Below are 19,780 nucleotides of genomic sequence, written 5' to 3'. Positions count from 1 at the left end.
ACTTTGGAATTTTCTCTACGACGAAACGGTTTGAACAAGTGCTATTTGAACCAAAATACTCGACTTCCTGTTTTGTTGTTGTTGTTGTTGTTATTTTGTATTGTTTTTTTTAAGCAATACAGGTTCCTAAAAGGAGAAGTGAGAGGGAGAAAAAAAGCTTTCCAAGATGTGTATTATTGGAAAGAAAATGTTTTACTCGACTTCCCCTTTTAATTTTTGGGTGCGATTTTTTCATAAGACGGGTGTCAAACAAATCTTTGTTGCGGGCCACTTTGTAGTTCCGTCTTCCCTTGGAGGGCCATTATGAAACCACAAAAACGTTTAATCATCTTATCGCATTATTACTTGTAGACACACTCAAAAAAAAATAATGGATTACTAGTTTAGTAATCAGTCAACTGTAATAGTTTGTTCAATTATTGTTCAAATGAGTGTAAACTGAGTAAGAATATCATTGCAAAATCTCAATGTTATTTATGACACATGACAATTTGACATTTCGAAACAGAGTTCAGCAGGGATTGTAAAAATTGACACACATAATTTGCTTTCACGGGCCACATAAAATGATGTGGCCGGCCGGATTTGGCCCCCGGGCCTTGAGTTTAGCACTCGTGTCATAAAACATGACAACCAATTCCCGTGGCGCTAGGTGAAATTGACCATTATGACATCATCACCATTATGATTGTGAAAGTGGACATTCAAAGGCATCGTGTACCATCACACCTGCAGGAATCATCCGCACGGCGCTGCCCAACATGGACCGCGAGGCCCGGCAGGAGTACGACGTGGTGATCCAGGCCAAGGACATGGGCGGCCACATGGGCGGCCTGTCGGGGACAACCGAGGTCAAAATCACACTCACCGACGTCAACGACAATCCACCCAAGTTCCCGCAGAGTGAGTGCATGGTCAATATTCTACACAGAACAGCCCATAATGGCATTGTGAAAAAAAAGTTAGCATTATTTAGTTTTGTTTTTAAGCACCAAGAAATCACATGTTCATACTGCAAGTATTCTGAGTCTTTGCCACGAAGCCCAAAATTTAGCTCAGGTATTTCATGCTTTTACGAATCATCTTTGAGAGGTTCCTTAAGCTTAATCGGAGTCCACCTCTGGTAAACTGAGTTGATTGGACATGATTTGGAAAGGCAAACAACTGTCTTGATAAGGTTCCATGGATGCCAGTTCATGTCAGAGCATCAAGCAAACATGAAGTGAAAGGAATTGTTTGTTGACTTCTGAAACAGGATTGTCTTCTTGAAACACAAAGCTGGGGAAAATTAGGTGCCGATTTGTTGGTGTAACAGGGGTTGCGGCACCGCTGATTTGAATAAATTAAAATAATTATTTCTTAACCCTTTCAGAGACATCGGTTACGACAGTGGCGGCTTATCATGGTATCAGGTTACAGGGTGCATGAAAGGGTTAATATGGGATTCCCGCCCACCCCCATGGAATAAATTCCACTTCAGTTTTCTCCTTTTTTTGGTACTATATTATTTCAGAAAAAATGAATTTATTATAAGCTAAATACTGCCAATAATTATGGGGGTATAGTGTTTATCTGTTGAAATCTTTCTTTGAGTCCCTTCAAGGATCCATCGTGAATACGCATAGAACCAAATTCGCTTCCATCGGCGATAAAGTGCAACACGGAGAGCAGTCGTTAAAAGGCGCAACAACAGTTAGTTCATGCTTAGATCACAACTCTGAGCATCTGTAAAGGACGAGCAGAAGGAGCACCTGCGAGGAGAATGTTCCAGATGGCGCCAATGAGGATGCTGATTACATATTTAGCACTTTGAGAGAGGCAGTGGCACTAAAAGATTTAAGCCCCCCCCCCTCCCCACATTCAAAACAAAGACATTTTGGTGTCCTTTTTAAATTATAATAATTATTATTGTTAGTGTTAAAAATATCACCCGCTTTGCAGTTTCTCAAAGACTTCCTGTCACTGTCATCCTCCCCTTTTCAGCTAGCATCATGGAACAAGTATTGCTATGTGACTCCGATACAATTCAGTTATACTGGAGGGATTAAAAAAAAAATCTTTTTTAGACTTGATCTGTCACGTCGCTGTTGGCACCTATCAATTACTCGACAGACTCCTTTTGTAAGATTACCGAGCTGCCACCGGAGCAGCCTCGCTCGCCTCCCAGGAAAATGAAACGAAACGAGCTGCAATCCAGTCATACAAAAGACATCCTGACTTGAAAAGATGACTTCTGTGCCCGGGAAATTGTCGAGAAGTTAGCACCTCATCGTGCTAACAATATCACTCGGTGAAACGTATGTGAGCGTTGATCTTACGTATGAATAGAAGGCTATTGACGCAAAGGGGGAAGAAATGGATGTTTTGTCAGTGGGAGAGGTAAACGTGAGAGAAATAGGGCAAAGGAGGGAGGAGAGGGACGGGCACACGCCAAGATGGGGAAGTGGAATGAGGGCGGCAGAGAGGCAATAAGCATTGGCCCCGCGGTAGAGGTTGGAGCTGCAGCTCATTTGCCTGAGACAAAAAGCATCCATCTCGTCACCTGCCCATTGATTCAACGCTACCTTGTTGCTATCTATCCTACTTCCACTATCACGATACCATTCTATCCAAAAACCCGACTCTTTCCCAATCCAACGTCCCAAATTAACTCTTTCATGCACCCCGTCACCTGCTAACATGATGAGCTGTCCACTGTAGTAACCGCTGTTGTTGAAAGGGTTCAGCAAACTATTTCTGCCAACCCATCGATCAAGCTACTCGTCTATCAAAAAAAGTCCTTGGGATTTTCTTAATTCGAATATGGACATTGGTTGCACATAATCTATGCAATATTCTTGTGCATTCCTCAAAAATAAACACATAATGGGTTTAATCATGTGAAGCTGAAAATGAAGTACAACTGTCTCGCTACACATCAACCAGTCTAGTTATCGTTGACTATTGAACTACTTTTCTACATCTACTGTCAATCATCTCACACATATCCATCTACCATGTACCTATTAACTAATCTACCCAGCTGTAGATCAACCCATCTATCAAACTCCCCATTTATCCAACTACCCATCCAACACATTTCTATGCAACTATCTTCCACCTCGTCATCCCCCTATCAACCATCTCTATGCATCTCCAGGCTTTCCCACCTCATTTTCTACCAATCCAACATATGCTAACTGTTAAACTAGCAACTCAGCTGATCAGATCTCCACCTATCTGTCCTCCACCAACGGCCCCTGAGGTTTTACAAGTCTGAATCCAACAAAAAACTGCCACGCAGGCAATTTTTTTTCCCCCTTTTTCTAAAAAGACTGCAAGTGGAACGGGGTGGCCATTTATCCCGTGCTTACTCCATGCTCCTTGCACATGTTTTCATTTTTTCCCGTTTGGCTGAGTATCTCATTCAATAAACTGTAGTCCCATCGGCCTCTTGTGTCACCCCGCAGGCGTGTATTCCATGTCCGTGTCGGAGGACAAAGTAGAGGGCGAGGAGGTGGGCCGTCTCAAGGCCAAGGACCCCGACATGGGTGACAACGGGCTGGTTAACTACCGGCTGACGGATGGAGACGGGCTGGGGATGTTTGTGCTCAGCACCGACTCTGAGACCAGAGAGGCCATCATCAAGCTAAAAAAGGTAAGGATGAAAAATTCATTTAAAAAAAACAAAAAAAGGTTTTCTACTGCTGCCTGTTTAGACAGCAAACTCCTGTAGTTGGTATCCCATACTGGTTGCTTACAAGTAGTGAAAGCAACAAGCCTAATATTTAAAAGAGAATGTTAAAAAAAAAAAGCAATATATTCAATGTAAAAAATACAGCGCTGGATGGGTGGCTCGACGGGTAGATCAATGATCCAATGAAGGTGTTGACAGAATATAAGGAAAATAAAATTGTAAGAGCTTCGGAGGTCACAATCTTCTCAACACATGGACATGAGGTCTGTAACTCTACTTCCTGTCCAGATAGAACACAAAGCCAGCCAGCCAGCCAGCTCACTATTATTCATTCTGTGGGAAAATCTCTCTCTTGCCTGACTCGATCGATACAAATCTTCTTTAGTCTCGATGAAGCGGCTCAGCAGCACTCCGAGACTTTGGTGGGTTCAGCTTTTTTTTTTCTTCCCCACTGCTTTCAGGAAATGAGAGCACAAATTAAAAAAAAGAAAAATAAAATAAAAAATAAAAACCTTTGGAGTGGCCCACGGCGATGTGGTTAACCTCAAGTTCAAGCGTCATCCAAAAGCAGTGCAGAGTGCGGTGGAGGCGGGCAGCTGTGCGACCAATCTAAATGAGACTGGAGCTCAAGTCTTGACCACATCCAATGCAGAGAAAACACATGAGTGGTGACTTGTTGGCCCTTGGAAGAAAAAAAAAAAGATTAAGGTACTGGACATTCTCGTGTGGTCACAACGGGGAGGAGTCCCACTTTTCAGCCTTTTGTCCTGCTTTGAGCTCAGATTTTCCACTTCAAAATAGGGAACTAGGAAGAAAAACCAGCAAATTAAACGCATCAGTCAGAATGGGGCATGCTAAAAAAAAAAAACAACAACTTGACGCATTTGACCAAGAGAAGACTGAGAGCAAGACAACAGAACGAGGCGTCTCCTGTATTTGCTTCTCTTAGGAGATGAGTTTTATTCCAGAGAAGACTGTGTATATCAGGTATGATGCTTCAAATCGCAAAACTGCTAACACTGAGGAAATTTACGAGTGAGACTGTGAAATGCCGTTACAGTGACGTTCAGAACTAAGCACAAAAAAAGTGTCTCCTTCTTATCCTTTATTTACCCAAGTCATTAAATTCTTTGAGACTGAAACCGCATAAATGCTGCATTAAAACATCAGTCAGAATAAGACATATGCTTAAAAAAAGTGTTATCCAAGAGGAGACTAATGTTGAGAAATGGAGAGAGAACAACAAAAATCAAGGCCCAACAACAGTCTGCTACATACATTTTGACACGTTATTCAGGAGAATACGGGCCTGCTGTGACATAATGGAGACTTTGAGGTCCAATATTTTGGGAAGCAAAGTTTGGTGTGTTGCAACCACTTTATCAAAAAATAAAAAATAAATAAACAATAACCAATCTCTGATCCGATCAGATGATGGACCTATCTATTTAAAAAACTTGTTTCTTTATTATGCAGTTGACCACTGTCATTCGCGCGGGATTGGGACTGGCTGGGCTAGAGATTTTGGGTCAGAATTTGTGTACAATTGACTGTCATTGAAATACAATGGGGAAACAATAGTAACCATTAATCCTAAAAATTCTCTATTCTCTATTTTTGTTGGATTATTAACAACAGCAACACAGAACGTCCCTGAAGTAATGAAATTCTGTTTGCTGTGGTTTTATTTTGCAGCTCTGATTTGTGAAGTGATTGAATGAAAAGCAAATCATAAATTCCTTTATTAGTTATTTTTACAACCGATCACGAATTTTGATTGAAATTAGCCAAAAGATTGCCTCATGTTATGTGTGGGGGCCATCAGAAGAAAATAGTTTGAAACATGGAAACTGGAAGAATAAGATCCATTTAGCCACATTATGTGTGTGTCTGTGTGTGTGTGTGTGTGTGTGTGTCTGTCTGTGTGTGTTGAATGACAACAGAGAACAATCACCCCAAAAATCCTCATTCCGACTCCCTGCTACTCTTGTAATAACAGCATCAGAGCCCAAGGCTGATTTGTAGTGTGTGTGTGTGTGTTTATGCATGTTTATACATGTGTGCGTGTGTGTGTGTGTGGGTGAGCGAGGCTCACGTCATGAGACCCACTTGGACTCGATCTGATTACAGAGTCCTGATTCTGATGTGCCGCATCGTGATTATTGAGTACTGATGCCTCTCGGGGGAAATCATCACCTGTTGGCCACTAGAGGCGCGCACACACACACATACGCACACACACACACACACCTGAGCTCTTTGAAATCAGCGTCGGGAGAAGCCTTCACTTATCTTCATTCTCCCTCTCACACATTAACGCACACCGGCATGAGCTTTAATCAACTATTCTCTTTCAACTGTGTCCTGACGAAAGCACTTTGTGGAATATTAAGAAGCCGTGTGTATGTGTGTGTGTGTGTCACTGTGAATATTGTCATGAATGAAAGTGAGCGAGCAATCCAGAGAGTGTGACCAAAGCGATGGAGAATGAAAGAAGTGGAACAAGTCGGTGACGTGAGTTTCCTGCTGACGCGTTTTAAGTTCTGTCAGGCATTGTGACGTTTAAAAGGTGTGTGTGGGAGGGGAGGGTGGTTGGGAGGGTGGTTTGAATTACCGTCACACACCTTACCCAAAGACTGTTTGACAGTGTTTGTGGTAACACGGCTATCTAGAAGATTTTTTTCGCTCTGATTTGTGCGTGCAAACTTGAGATGCGAGCGTTGCATGCTAGCTTGACTCAACTTACTTCACATCAAGCAACATTTTGGCAGACATACAGCAATTGTGTCAACAACTCTTCATAAAAATAGGCTTGAAGCTGTTTCTTGATATTCCCAGAGGAAATTTGTTGCCCGACTAAACAAAACAAACCAATCACATAGCTTAGCCTTTTAGTCCACTAGCTTACTGCTAACACATCACGGGAAACGCCACAGAAAGGCTATGGACTAGCATCTATGTGTTCTTATTCTATAAGAAGCAGATTTTTGATCACACACGGTGGCACAACACATCTAGAGAGATAATATAACAGAAATTACAGGAATGTATTCTTCATCCCGTGTGGAGAATTATGAATATTACTGCTGGGAAATTGTTTTATCTCTGTCTCTCATTAAATCCGTATGCCTGGTTTGGATAATGGATGGAGGGATGGATTTTACTGCCCCCAGGTGACCAAGGTGCGCACACCAGAAAGAGCAGCCTAATGACCATTGAATTAAAGAAAAATTATGACAGAAATAGTTTTTTCAAAAACGTTTGTTTCTGGGACTAAGCTGGAACGGATTCATGGGATTTCCATTCATTTCAATGGCGAAAGACGATTTGAAAATCAAGTGTTTTAAGTTTTGTTATATTTAGCATTTCCAAATTCCATACTGTATTCCCTTCCTTGACACCAATTACAGTTTTTTTTTATCAACTGGCGAGGAATTACATGGAAAATAAAAGTGGAGGACTACTGTATCACTCTGGATTTTTTTTCAACATTTTTAGAGAGAATAACCGTGTCTAAAACGTTTAAAATCTCCGTGTTGTTAACCTTTTACGAGTCAACAAGTTCACTTGAGTTTGACGCATCTGCGTCGGGGACGACAGGCAGCTCGTCGAGACGGAACAGATGTTTTGCGCCACTCCGTATTGCCACTAATTAAATCTGTGATCACTTAACTGCTGTCATCACGCCGCTCGTAAAAATACCCAGTTAATGCACCGAGCCACATTTGGCTACAGGAGCTCGACGAGCCGCGTCTGACGATTAGCTGAAAGGTGAGCTGGTCGACGACTTTAAACACGATGGCTGTGCTCAGAATCTATCCAGTATCCTGTCCTCACTAAATGTGTCTTGAAAAGTAGTGATCGCTAAAAAATATTTAAATAAAAATACGTGTAAAAGTCAAAACATCCCAACACATTCTGAGTCATAGCAGGGGCGTGGCTGAGTGATGACATCAAAAAGCTCATCTGCTTGTGAAGAATCGAGCATTTGAGTTTTGCCCTGCAGCAGCTTCGTGCGAGCGTTTTCATTTTCTATTTCCGTTCATCCCGGCAAGTGTGGCTCTCCTTGCCCACATGCAAGGGCATTACAGTGCCTTCATTGATGACATAATTTTTCTATTCGCTTCATTCAAGCCGTGGCCTAGCCGAAGAGCATTCATACCTAAAATTTTCACTTGGAATCAAACAAGAGTAGCACGGTGTTAAAAAAAATAGAACTCACCATTATGACACATTTTAAATAGGAGACAATGAGACCCCAAGTGTTACCGTCCGGTTTACTGCTTAGACTTCATCGCAGAAAATCCCGCTTGACATAGATAGGATGTTAAAAATCGTGACAGGGTGTTCAAGGCTTTTTTCCCGGCATCCAGATTGAATGATTAGGGAAAAGGGAATGAGTAAATGATTCGGAACGCACGCAACGCACTGTGTCTTGCCGAGCATTTTAATCCATGCTAACACCTGCTAAATCTTTTCTGTGTGCGTGTGGAGCTCATATGTGTATAGTTCGTCTGGCTGAGCTCTCGCCGGACTTCTAGCTCCGCCTCCTCCCGTTGGGGTTCCATTAAACGATGCTGCGGACTGCCGATGAGGAGATCAAGCTCCCACCCGGGACTCTTGCCACGTTAGCGCTCCCGCAGCTGCTGGAAAAACAGTGTCGGGGGAGGAGAAAGCGTGTTATTATCTAGCTTTCTCGGGAGAAGGATTGATGCGGCGAAGAGTGCGTTATTTACGGTCATTACGGAGACAACAGAGATGTGGATAAGCCCGAAACTGGTACGCTTGGCAGAGCGCAAGAGCATATTATGGTTTTTGTACAATGGCTGACAAGGCATAACTTGAAACTTTCCTTGGAGGAGGTTTCAACCGGTGGTTCTCAAACTTGGAGTTTGCAAAGCCGTAGCTTTAAGCAGTAGATTATTCTTGTAGTATTACATATCGACATATAAAGACCTGCACACCAATAAAACAAACCTGATAACCAACCTTAGCACCGGGCGAGTTAAGCACTTTAATTTGATCGTGACATATCGTCCCATAAAACTGCCAAAGGTTTGAAGTTCTTTAGAAAAAAATGCATACTTTTTGGGGGTAGAGTATAGTCCCATTTTCAAAGTGTAATGGCTTTAGTTTCATCACATTACATCGTTTTCTCTAAAAAGTTGTTAAAAAAAGGTCATGTCTACCATTCTCTCGAAATTGGGTAGTTTGTTAATTTCTACTCTTCCCAAGCACAGTTCACTATCGCGTGATTGGCGATTGCGTGTCAGTGGTTTCCCACTAACATAGAGAAATTGAATCACAGCTCTGCTCCAATATCAGCCAATTGAATCTGTGGCTGACGGCAGGCATTTTAACACTGGACTCGAACGCTGCTTTAGGACCTAATCAACAGCGCTCTCGAAATAATGGGGGGCGGGGGGGATTATTCGAACACATCTTTTGGGGTTCCCTAGTTTTACTTGTCAATCACCGCAGGACTGCAGCTGCTACCAGCCGCATCCATGCAGCAACAGCTCCCCCTAGCAGCAGATGAGAACACCGCACCGGGCAGTCCAACTGGTGCTTGGTTATGATGTGAAATCATTGTGGCAATGTGAAGTGAGGATGTCTTTTTTATGTGTGTGTGTATGTGTGTCTTCTTCAGCGTGTGGATTTTGAGACCAAGAGGTCGTACACGCTTAAGGTGGAGGGCTACAACGTGCACGTCGACCCCCAGTACCTGGCCTGGGGGCCGTACAAGGACGAAGCTACGATAAAGGTAAGGCTGCGGGAGGATGTTCGAGATCACAGATGTCAAACGCTGGCCCTTAAGGGCCGCGATCTGACACATTTTAGATGTCTTCCTCTTCCAACACACCTGATTCAAATGATCAAGCTCATCAGAAAGCTTTGCAGGAGCCTGATAACGATCCTGATCATTTGTAGTCAGATTTGTTGAGGGGGGGCATCTAAACCAGATTGAACAGGGGCTCTTGAGGACTGGACTTGGTCAGCCCAACTGTAATGGGCATATTAGATAGAAAAGTATCGAATATGATGGTGCCACTTTCTAATGTGGTCCCACACAGAAAATTTAGTCGGGCCTATAAAGATTGTGACATGGACACGTTATCTTTCTGGCTCAAAGCGCTACCGCAATGGATTTGAAAGTAAACAAAGATGAGCTTTATTCACTTTTTAACACGTGGTTGCAAATCCTTGTCTGTTTGCAGATTTCAGTGGAGGATGCAGACGAGCCACCCGTATTTGTGGCACCCTCGTATACGTTTGAAGTGGAGGAAAACGCCCCCGCCGGTACTCAGGTGGGACGAGTCCATGCCAAGGACACGGACATCGACAACAACCCAGTCAGGTATGACAACATCGAGATGTCATTGCTATTTGAATTGAGGCCGGATGGGACTTCAAGTTTGTGAACACATGTTTACAGGTACATGATTCCACGGTACACGGACGTGGAGCAGTTCTTCAGTGTCAACTCTGAGGATGGCATGATCACCACCACCAGACCGCTGGATCGAGAGACTCAGGCTTGGCACAACATCTCTGTGTCGGCCACTGAGATAGGTGAGGCGCTCCTTCTGCGCTCCCTGAGTGTGGAGCACAGAAAAGAAAACAGAGCGGGGGAGGGAACTCGACTTTTGGGAATGTGTTTGATCTGACACTTCCCTGGGATGGGTAACGATGTGATCAGACTGTGAAATTTTAGTCGACGGGTGCAGTTAGAAATGGACATTTGCGCCACTGTGGAAGTGAGTGTTTTTATAAGGAACTGCAAGAGGAACTCCACTTGGGGATGACGCCAAATTGGCCACTGTAAAGTGGGCCATTGGGAGACCGCTTTCCACCCTCGACCGTGCATCTGTGCGTGACAATGCAATAACTTCAAATAAAAATGGCCAAAGCAAAAAACTAATAATAATCCTAGTTGACCTGCGGGGCCTCTTGCGTTTCGGCCCAACAACACCCCCTCCTGCCAACCCCCGCAAAAAACCCAGCGACTCACGAGCGGCCCCACCCTGGCATTCTGCGGCCAGCAGCTCTGGCTCTCCAAGTGCCGTGCGGTTTCCCCGCGGCGCTGTCGACGCCAGACGGCCAGATGGAAACGGGCTCGCGGCCCGCAGAGTCAGGCTACACTAACCACTAACGGGGCTCTGGGAAGCTAAGTAGAAGCTTGCTAATGACGGGGTGCTGGAAAAAATCAAATAAGAGGGTCCAGTCGCAAGAGAAACTGAGCTGCAGTTTCCGTTCCTAAAAAAACAAATGTGCTTAAAAACTACCGATGGGAGGCTTGATGGGAGCCGATTCCTATTTATGTCATGCGCAGTATGGTGGGGCAAAAGGAGGTATACGTGTTTTTTTTAAAGGAAGGAAGGAAGGAAGATGAAAAAAACTATATGAAAGGTAGTGAAGAAGAAAAGCGGGAAGGATGGCAAGAAAAAAATGTAGGGCGGCTGGAAGGAAGGAACCATGAAAGAAAAGAAAGGAGGGCCTAAGAGTCACAAGGAAGGAAGGAAGTCAAGTCAACAGTATTTATAGAGCACTTTCAAACAGCCATCGCTGCATACAAAGTGCTGTACATGGAGCGATTTAACATATACAATAAACAGTAAGACGAATCAGTAATAAGTAATAAGTAATAAGGCGGTAGAAAGCACCAAGCAGTAAAACCAATAGCAAATCTAAGTCATCCTGAGTCAAACGCCAAAGAATACAAGTGAGTTTTGAGGAGGGCTTTAAAGATGGGCAGCGAGGAGGCTTGCCGAATGTTCAGTGGGAGGTCATTCCAGAGAGATGGACCAGCAACAGAAAAGGCTCGATCCCCTCTGAGCCTCAGTTTAGTTCTTGGTACGTCTAGCAAAGACTGGTCCACAGACCTGAGGCGCCGGGCAGGATTTAACAACGGCACCAATTTGCCGATCGAGTTTGAAATCACTGTCCAGTTTAAGTCCCAAGTTTGAGACCGTTGATTTCAGATAAGGAGATAGGGGGCCCAAGTCTACAGGATGGAATGTACAAGGTCCACTGGGGCCAAACAATATCACCTCTGTCTTCTTTTCGTTGAACTTCAAGAAATTTTGTGCCATCCAGGTTTTGATTTCTTCCAGACAGGATAGGAGTGGCCTTAATGAGAAGGTGTCTTTCTTGCTCAGTGGGACATAGATCTGGCAGTCATCTGCATAGCAGTGGAAAGGAATACCATGTTTCCTTAAGATGGAACCCAATGGGAGCAGATACAGCGAGAACAGCAGAGGCCCCAGAATTGAGCCCTGTGGAACACCACATGACAGGGGAGCAGTGCGTGATTCAGAGCAGCCAAGGCTGACACAAAAGGTCCTGTCAGCTAGATAGGACCTAAACCAATCAAGAGCACTCCCGCCAATGCCCACCAAGTGCTGCAAACGAGTCAGCAGAATACTGTGATCCACTGTATCAAATGCTGCAGTTAAGTCCAATAAAACCAGACACACGTGGTCTCCAGAGTCATTTGCCAGGAGGATGTCATTAGAAACGCGTAACAGAGCTGACTCCGTGCTATGCATCGTCTTGAAACCTGACTGGAAGACCTCCAAGATGTTACGTTCATCCAAGAAAAGTTTCAACTGCATGTGCACCACTTTTTCCAGAATTTAATTTCCAGAATTTCCAGAATAAAAGGAAGGAGACAAGAATGTATGAAAGTAAGGAATGATGTCACAAGGATATATACTACAAAGGGAAGGAGGAAAGCAGGAATAATGAAGGATGGAAGGGAGGAAGGAATGCATGAATGTAGAAAAGGAAGGAAGAAAAATTGGGAGCGAGGATAGATGGAAGAAGGGAGGCAGGAGGGAAGGATGGAGCAGGGAAGAGAGGAAATAATGAATTGAGGAAGGAAGCAAGGAGGGGAAAAGGAAGGATGAAAACAGATGGGAGCCAAGTTGTTTGAAAGGAAAGAAGGAAGAGCGGACTACTGGATTGAAGTTAACTCATTCACTCCCAAAGACGTTTCAGACTTGGTCCAGAATCGGCCAGTACTGAATGAGTTAAGTGGGAAAAGATGAAATAACGCAAAGCGGAAGAAGAAAGGAAGTAGTTTGTCGCCCTATCACATCCCTTTTTTGTGGTGGTTGTGAAGGATTACGCAAGCTCTGCGAATGTTTGTGTGAGACGCGTGGGAGGCAGCACTCATGGAAGCCTTGTAAATGTGGGATTCCGGAAAGAAACCCTCCGGCTTGATTGACAGGCAGCGTGGCCGGACGGGATGTACTCCTGCGTTAGCTTGCAAGCTGACATTGTGTATGTGCGTCTGCGTAGGAGGCCACCACCAGGACACCAAAGTGCGCGTGAACATCAAAGTGAAAGACAGGAACGACAACGCTCCAGAGTTTGCCACCAACAATGAAGTCCTCATGTGTGAAAGTGTTGCACCGGGAAAGGTAAGGGATGGAGATTATTATGAAAATTTTTTAAATGGAAACTTTGGAACGCAAATTGTCATTTGTAAGCCTGAAAGGGTTAAAAAAAAATGTGTGTGTGTGTGTGTGTGGTCTTCCCAGATTATAGAAACGGTCAGCGCAGTGGACAAAGATGAAATGGCACATCGTCAACACTTCACCTTCAGCCTGGCGCCAGAGGTGGCCCACAACCACAACTTCTCCCTCAAAGACAACAGAGGTGAGCCTGCTTTCTTGCATTAATGGCCTCCTTCACTCCGCACACACACACACACACACACACACACACGGCCAACGTTCCTAAGGGGGGGCCGCATTAATCGCATTGTGGTCTCGCTCCATCTGTCCGTACGTCTTCGGAGGGGGCGGCGTGATTGAATTAAGCTACGAGAGAAGGTTCAAGTAGCAGCCACAGCGTGGAAGTCGTGGTCACAGAGATGGAATCCAGCATGTAAAATAGATAATGAAATAGAAGCAAAGGCACGAGACAGACGTGTCGTCGGTTTCGCGCTTAGCAACAGATGACGCTTCCATCTGAGCAAATGACTCGTTGCTCTTTTGGATTCAAGGCTGCTCATTGAGTGTCTTTTTCAAGTGTCTCCATTACTTTGTTTCCCAAAAGGAGTATTTTGGCCTTTGCTATTTGGGATTTGAATCCTCAATGGAAAACTCTTATTGGAAACATGTATCCTGATTTGAAATCCTAATTGGAAACCCGTATGGTTTTGTGATCATTTAACCTTGAATTCTGAAATGTTTTTTGAGCCTCACCCTGGCTTAAGAACTTGAAACCCTAAACTAGAGTTGAATCTTAACCCTTTCCTGCACCCTGTAACCTGATAACATATCTTATGTCTACTGTAGTAACCGCTGTCCCTAAATGGGTTCAATTTAAACTCTAATACTGTTTGAAATTCCGAGTTGGCATCCAAAACCCTTGCTTGCAACTGAAACCCTGATTTGAAACCCTAATTTGAATCAAAAGAACATGCTACAAACCCCAATTTGAAACTCCAACCCTGGCTCGAAACACTCATGTCAATCTCAAACCCAAATTTAAACGTGAAAGCCTATTCCTAGTTTGAAACGCTGATTTAAAACCTTCATTCTGGCTTTGAATCAAAACTGGCCACTTATACCCTCGCTAAAAACGTGAACCAGGCTTTCAAGCCTATTTTGAAACCTTAACTTGACTATCACTGTCTTGACTATCCCCGTACCTATCCAAAATCCAAATTTGAAATACTAAAGCAGTCTTGAGACCTTCATTTCGAAACCACAACGCTGGTTCGAAAACTTTACCTTTGTTAGAGTCCAGATTAAGAACCCTAATTTGAAACCCTAAATCAGCTTTAAACCCCTACTTTCAAGCCCTTGCCCTGGCTTCAAACCCATATTAGAAAGCACAACCCTTGTTTGAAACCTTCAACCTGCCCAAAACCCAAATATGACACTCGGGAAAGCCCCCGCCCTGTATTTGCACACAATTCCCAAATTGAGATGTTTGAATGTGCGTTGAGCATCCGGCATTTGTCTTCCCTCCCCACAGACAGCACGGCCAGCATTTACGTGCTACGTCAGGGTTTCAGCCGCCTGACGCAGGACGTCTACTTCCTGCCGGTGGAGATCAACGACAACGGCGTTCCGGCCATGAGCAGCACCAGCACGCTCACCGTGCGTGTTTGCTCCTGCGACAGCAAGGACACCATCTTGTCCTGCAACGTGGAGCCCTACGTGCTGCCCGCCGGCCTCAGCACGGGCGCGCTCATTGCCATCCTGGCCTGCATCGTCATCCTGCTGGGTAAGGCGGAAAATATCGGGTGAAGTTTTGACACTTCTTTAATCCTTTTATGCACCCTGTAACCTGATAATACGATAAGCCGTCTACTGTAAACGCTGTTCCTGAGAGGGTTAAAATCAATTGCCTTGAGTTCACTCAACTTTGTTTTTTTTTTTGTTTTTTAAACAGTTTGCTTAAACAGTGTACATGATTTAGAGTTGAAGTTCTATCAATTCGTACTATCTACAAGGCAGTGAAGGTTTCAGTGACAGTGACTAGATGAGGTCAGAAGTGGTCAGGGAGCTTTTACTTGGAGGCCGAAGGCAAACCGTTACACAAATAGTGAGTCGGCACCTTGAAGAATATAAATCACGGCATCAATTGGTTGACTTCGATTTGACTATCATCACCCAGTGTCGACTACAACAATCTAAAAGTCTTTCAGTCACTAGTGGGAACAGGTTAGGGTTAGAGCTTAACCTTAGCGTAGGTTTAATAAAATGAACAGGGTAGACGTCAGGGTTAGTTCCTAGACTTTGGACCGCAATTAAATGTGCACATATGACCAAACCGTATCGGCCCCAATATAAGACGGCCCTGATTATAAGACGACCCCCACTTTTTTAGTATTATTTCAAATGCAAAAAACACCGTCTTATATTCGGGCCAATACGGTAAATTGTATCCAAAATTGAACTATCAGAGATTTGGTTACTGCGAGTGGCTGGGAACCGGTTCAGGGTCTCCCCCGCCAACTGCCCGAAGACAGCTGGGATAGGCTCCAGCATGCCCCCGCGACCCTCGTGAAGATAATGCGGATCAGAAAATGGTTGGATGGATTTGGTCCCAAGTTTGTTGAACGACAAGTTTGATTGTGTGCCCCCCCCCCCCACCACGCAGTCATCGTGGTGTTATTTGTGGCACTGCGGCGTCAAAAGAAAGAGCCTCTGATCGTCTTTGAGGAGGAGGACATCCGAGAGAACATCATCACCTACGACGACGAGGGCGGTGGCGAGGAGGACACGGAGGCCTTCGACATCGCCACGCTTCAGGTAAGCCGGTCTTCAAAGTCTCATTTGAATCCGTAAAACTGCCAATCAGCCGAACTCTTGCTCGGAAACCCTGACATTGCGTCCCTTTTCAGAATCCAGACGGCGCCAACGGCTTCCACCCGAGGAAGGACATGAAACCGGAGCTCCAGTTTCCTCAGCGTCCCGGCGGCCACCCGGCAGCCAACAGCGTGGACGTGGACGACTTCATCAAGACGCGCGTGGCCGAGGCTGATAGTGACCCCACCGCACCGCCCTACGACTCCATCCAGATCTACGGCTACGAGGGCCGCGGCTCACTGGCCGGTTCGCTCAGCTCTCTAGAATCGGTGACAACCGAGTCCGACCTGGATTATGACTATCTGCACAGCTGGGGTCCGCGCTTCAAGAAGCTGGCCGATTTGTACGGCACCAAAGACTGCTCCATTCACGACGATGATGACGACGATGACTGTGAACGTTGGGACCCCAACCCTCCTTCCCTCAAAATAATAACACATTTCCGATGATTCCACAAAGATTTTGTCTCCAACGCCTTTCCAACTTTCTCCCATTTCCTCCCAAGTAACAGATGCCGAGAGCTCCCGACGTCACTTCTCACGGATCGGAGGAGAATCGGACGGGAAAAATGTATCGCGTCACCCGTGTGTTTGGACTTTAATTAGTGCAAAAAAAATGAAAAAAAGAAGAAAAATGTCTAGCTGAAATTAGAGGTTGTGTACACTTTTGTGGACTGGATTCACAAACATCTTTGAAGTTTTACTCTACTGACGGGGTCCTACAGACCACTGTCCCAGCTGGACCGCCGGTCCCGCCGTTTGTTGTTGCTGTGCGATATTGCTAAGGACTCTGGGTTGTTGATACTGTCTTGGCAGTACGGTGGCCTTAAAATAAATCAACAACAACTCCGGAGGCCAACACACACAATACGAGTTCAACGACGTAAGACGCTTTCAGTAGCTACAAACACCAGGACTGGGGCTCTGAGGTGAAAAAAAAACAAAAAACAAGATGGATCAGATTGGACGTCAAAACTGTGGATGCCGATTTTTTTTTTTTTTGATCCTTTGCTCCCGTTTCCTATCAATCACTTCCGTCTAGGGTTGCAAAGAGATTACATATTTCCAGTGAATTTTGGGTCAATTTCCATGGGAAGATAACTGAGGAATTTTGAAAAAATATTCCAAACTGGAACCTTTCCACAGCAGTGGAAAGGTTAACTAGTAATATGAAGTCATTTAATGAAGCAGTACCATATTCATGCATACATTTTTTAAAAATGTTTAAAAGTTTTGCCATCCATACAAAATGCATTAGCTCTCCTTGCTCACCCACAAGGGCATGACATTCCCTTAACTCATTCACTGCCCGTCATTTTCAAACAAGAGTGATGCATATTGTCAGCTATTTAGAGCATTTCACTGACTTTTTTTTCAAACCTACACAATAAGTGGAATATTGTCTCGCACCAGATAAAATATATATATATATATATATACACACAGTATTTTTTTTTTTCCATTCATTCGGAATCAAAGCTTTGTGTGAAAAGAAACAACTGCTTGGGCCCTAATACATCTATTTTTTTGCATTTATATAACACAAAAACATGAATGAGAGGGTGTTGGGTGTCAAAATAATGTTTTAAATGATACACACATGTACATCTAAAAATGGCATTGGCTTTTGACACTGTGTTCTTCATTCACTCCATGAATCGCATAATCATTTCTCACTTTCGACAACCTATCGTGACACTTTTGTTTGTACCATACATATACTGTACATACGCTGTTAAAGTGTAAGGTACTTAAATTTGGCCCACTTCAATCGTGTTGGCACTTCTCTCCCTCATTGACAAGCCAAGATTCACCTCCTTATCGTTTCTTCTCCTCAAAAGTGATTCTAAGCTCGAATCCAAAGTGATGAAACAGCGCCATCGACTGGCAGCTGTTTCTCGACACCCTTTTCCTTGCCGAGCAGCTCAAAAATATCCTTGATAAATATATTTACCAGTAGCGGTAAACATTTAGATTCCGTTTGACGAATATAAACATGGCAGAGAATGAGGTAAGAGTTAACCTTTTCATTTTGTAAATTCCTGGGTTAGTCATTTCATGACAAAATTCCCGTTCATCTCCATGGAAAGTTTCCAACTGTGAAAATGCCCACAATTTTGCAACCCTACTTCCACCACTGATGATGAAGATCAATCATAAATGAGTAAAAACCTGTGAGATCTTCAATATCGCCTTAACAGACACTCGCAGTGCATTCTATCGATCCGTTGTTGTGCTTTTGTTCATTTGTCAAGTAAACAGCGCAAGCTAGCTAGCCTCCATGTTTGCAGAGAATGTGCAAAACGAGTGGTGGGTTACACTCGTTAAAAAACAAAACAGGATGTGACGTGTTTTCGGAAAGGCCGGGCGACATCTGTTGCATCAACATGTGTTGCAATCATTTCCGAAAAACATTTGCCCACTCCCTACCAACACCACCCCCCCACCCATGCCATCCCCAGAAGCCAGGACATCATTTTTTAAGTGGTTATACTTCTTTTTTTATTATAATGTTATTATTATTATAATTATTATCAGTTTTTTATCAGTATTATCATTATTATTATTATTTTGACTGTTGTATGATTTGGCAACGCATTTTTAGCTCTTTATCCGATTTTACGCCAAAGGGTTAAGCCTTGGTTTGTTTTGCCTTTTTTGCCTTTTTGTTTTTTGGGCTTTTTTTCCCCGTCATTTGGCGTTTCATCGTGGTTCCTCCGCACTCGAGAGGAATACGGCGAAGCGACCTGTTAGTCGCTCCAGAGAAAACGCCTGGTTTTTATTCTTCTGTCAAGTTTTATGGTACCAATTTGTACAATTTTAAAAGTTCTTCTTTTTTAGTATACATGCAGAATATTCCAGTATTACGACAAAAAATCATGTTACAATTAAAAAAAAAAGAAAAAAAACAAAATGAGTCAGCATCACACTTATATTTTCTGAACATTGTACTGTTGATTTACTATGTGCTTCAATCTACGAAGCGAAAAAACAAACAAACTTTGAAATAAATGCTCTTTCTACGAAATGAGAATGACAAGTGTTTTTGCCCTTGAAACAAATACATCACACAAGGATGTTGGGCTTGTGAACCGGGGGAAATTACAAAACTATGTTACATGACTGGTGGATCGGAGGCCTGCCCATTTACCGTTTGTAGAGTGAACCAATTAAAAAAAGATCACCCGACGTAGCAGCTCGAAGGAAGCCTCTTCTATTATCGTTAATATGATTACACTTTGTGTGTCGGATGCAGGGTGGGAGTGATCCCAGGCCCACTGAAGCCTGATTACTTTTTAAATCAAGACGTGGCACTTGAGTAAACAGGTATGTGTGTGTGTGTGTGTGTGGATGTCCTTGGATGGTCCGACAGAGACTTAATTAAGCATCTGCGGTCTATGGTGTGTCAGCGTGCGGTTGTTTGGTAGGCCGCTCATTTTCGTTTGTGTTTCAACTTTCCCCGACGTCCTTGAACACAACACGCAGAAAACTGATGTCCAAAATGATGCCATTGAGCTTATCAGTCTAATGTCAGATAATTTAAAATATACCAAACTCAGCCAACCACACTTTATCAATCCATTCCTCCTTCCATCGGACATCCATCGTTCAATGGAGCACCACCCTCATCCATCCGCCTGTCCAGCATCCAGACATTTTCATCCATCAATCCATTCATCATCCATCCTTCCATAAATTCATGACAACCACACCATCATGTTATCCATCCACCCATTCATCCATCATCCATCCTTGCATCCATGAATTGCATC

The 19,780-nt window shown here is 43.9% G+C and overlaps 1 protein-coding gene and 1 long non-coding RNA gene across 3 annotated transcripts in view; both read left to right on the top strand.

Annotated features, from left to right (window-relative positions):
• Positions 1 to 16,694, top strand: part of cdh11 (cadherin 11, type 2, OB-cadherin (osteoblast)) — a 70,802-nt gene extending 54,108 nt beyond the window's left edge. For both annotated transcript variants that reach the window (XM_052080002.1, XM_052080001.1), the window contains 10 exons: positions 736 to 903; positions 3,450 to 3,637; positions 9,327 to 9,440; positions 9,895 to 10,034; positions 10,113 to 10,249; positions 12,980 to 13,101; positions 13,222 to 13,339; positions 14,669 to 14,920; positions 15,800 to 15,951; positions 16,044 to 16,694. In XM_052080002.1, the coding sequence (XP_051935962.1) occupies positions 736 to 903; positions 3,450 to 3,637; positions 9,327 to 9,440; positions 9,895 to 10,034; positions 10,113 to 10,249; positions 12,980 to 13,101; positions 13,222 to 13,339; positions 14,669 to 14,920; positions 15,800 to 15,951; positions 16,044 to 16,457 (1,805 nt within the window). In that variant the 3' untranslated portion in view covers positions 16,458 to 16,694. The remainder of the gene's footprint in view (positions 1 to 735; positions 904 to 3,449; positions 3,638 to 9,326; positions 9,441 to 9,894; positions 10,035 to 10,112; positions 10,250 to 12,979; positions 13,102 to 13,221; positions 13,340 to 14,668; positions 14,921 to 15,799; positions 15,952 to 16,043) is intronic.
• A 774-nt stretch (positions 16,695 to 17,468) lies between these two features.
• LOC127610210 (uncharacterized) lies at positions 17,469 to 19,035 on the top strand. Its single transcript, XR_007964767.1, has 2 exons — positions 17,469 to 17,642; positions 17,816 to 19,035. It is a non-coding gene; the product is annotated as an uncharacterized LOC127610210 (long non-coding RNA).
• Positions 19,036 to 19,780: the final 745 nt, after the last annotated feature.

This window comes from Hippocampus zosterae, chromosome 11, assembly GCF_025434085.1.
Source record: "Hippocampus zosterae strain Florida chromosome 11, ASM2543408v3, whole genome shotgun sequence".
In the NCBI taxonomy this organism is placed as follows: domain Eukaryota; kingdom Metazoa; phylum Chordata; class Actinopteri; order Syngnathiformes; family Syngnathidae; genus Hippocampus; species Hippocampus zosterae.
Note: the sequence above shows the minus strand (reverse complement) of the source record. Positions and strands in the feature narration are given on the sequence as shown.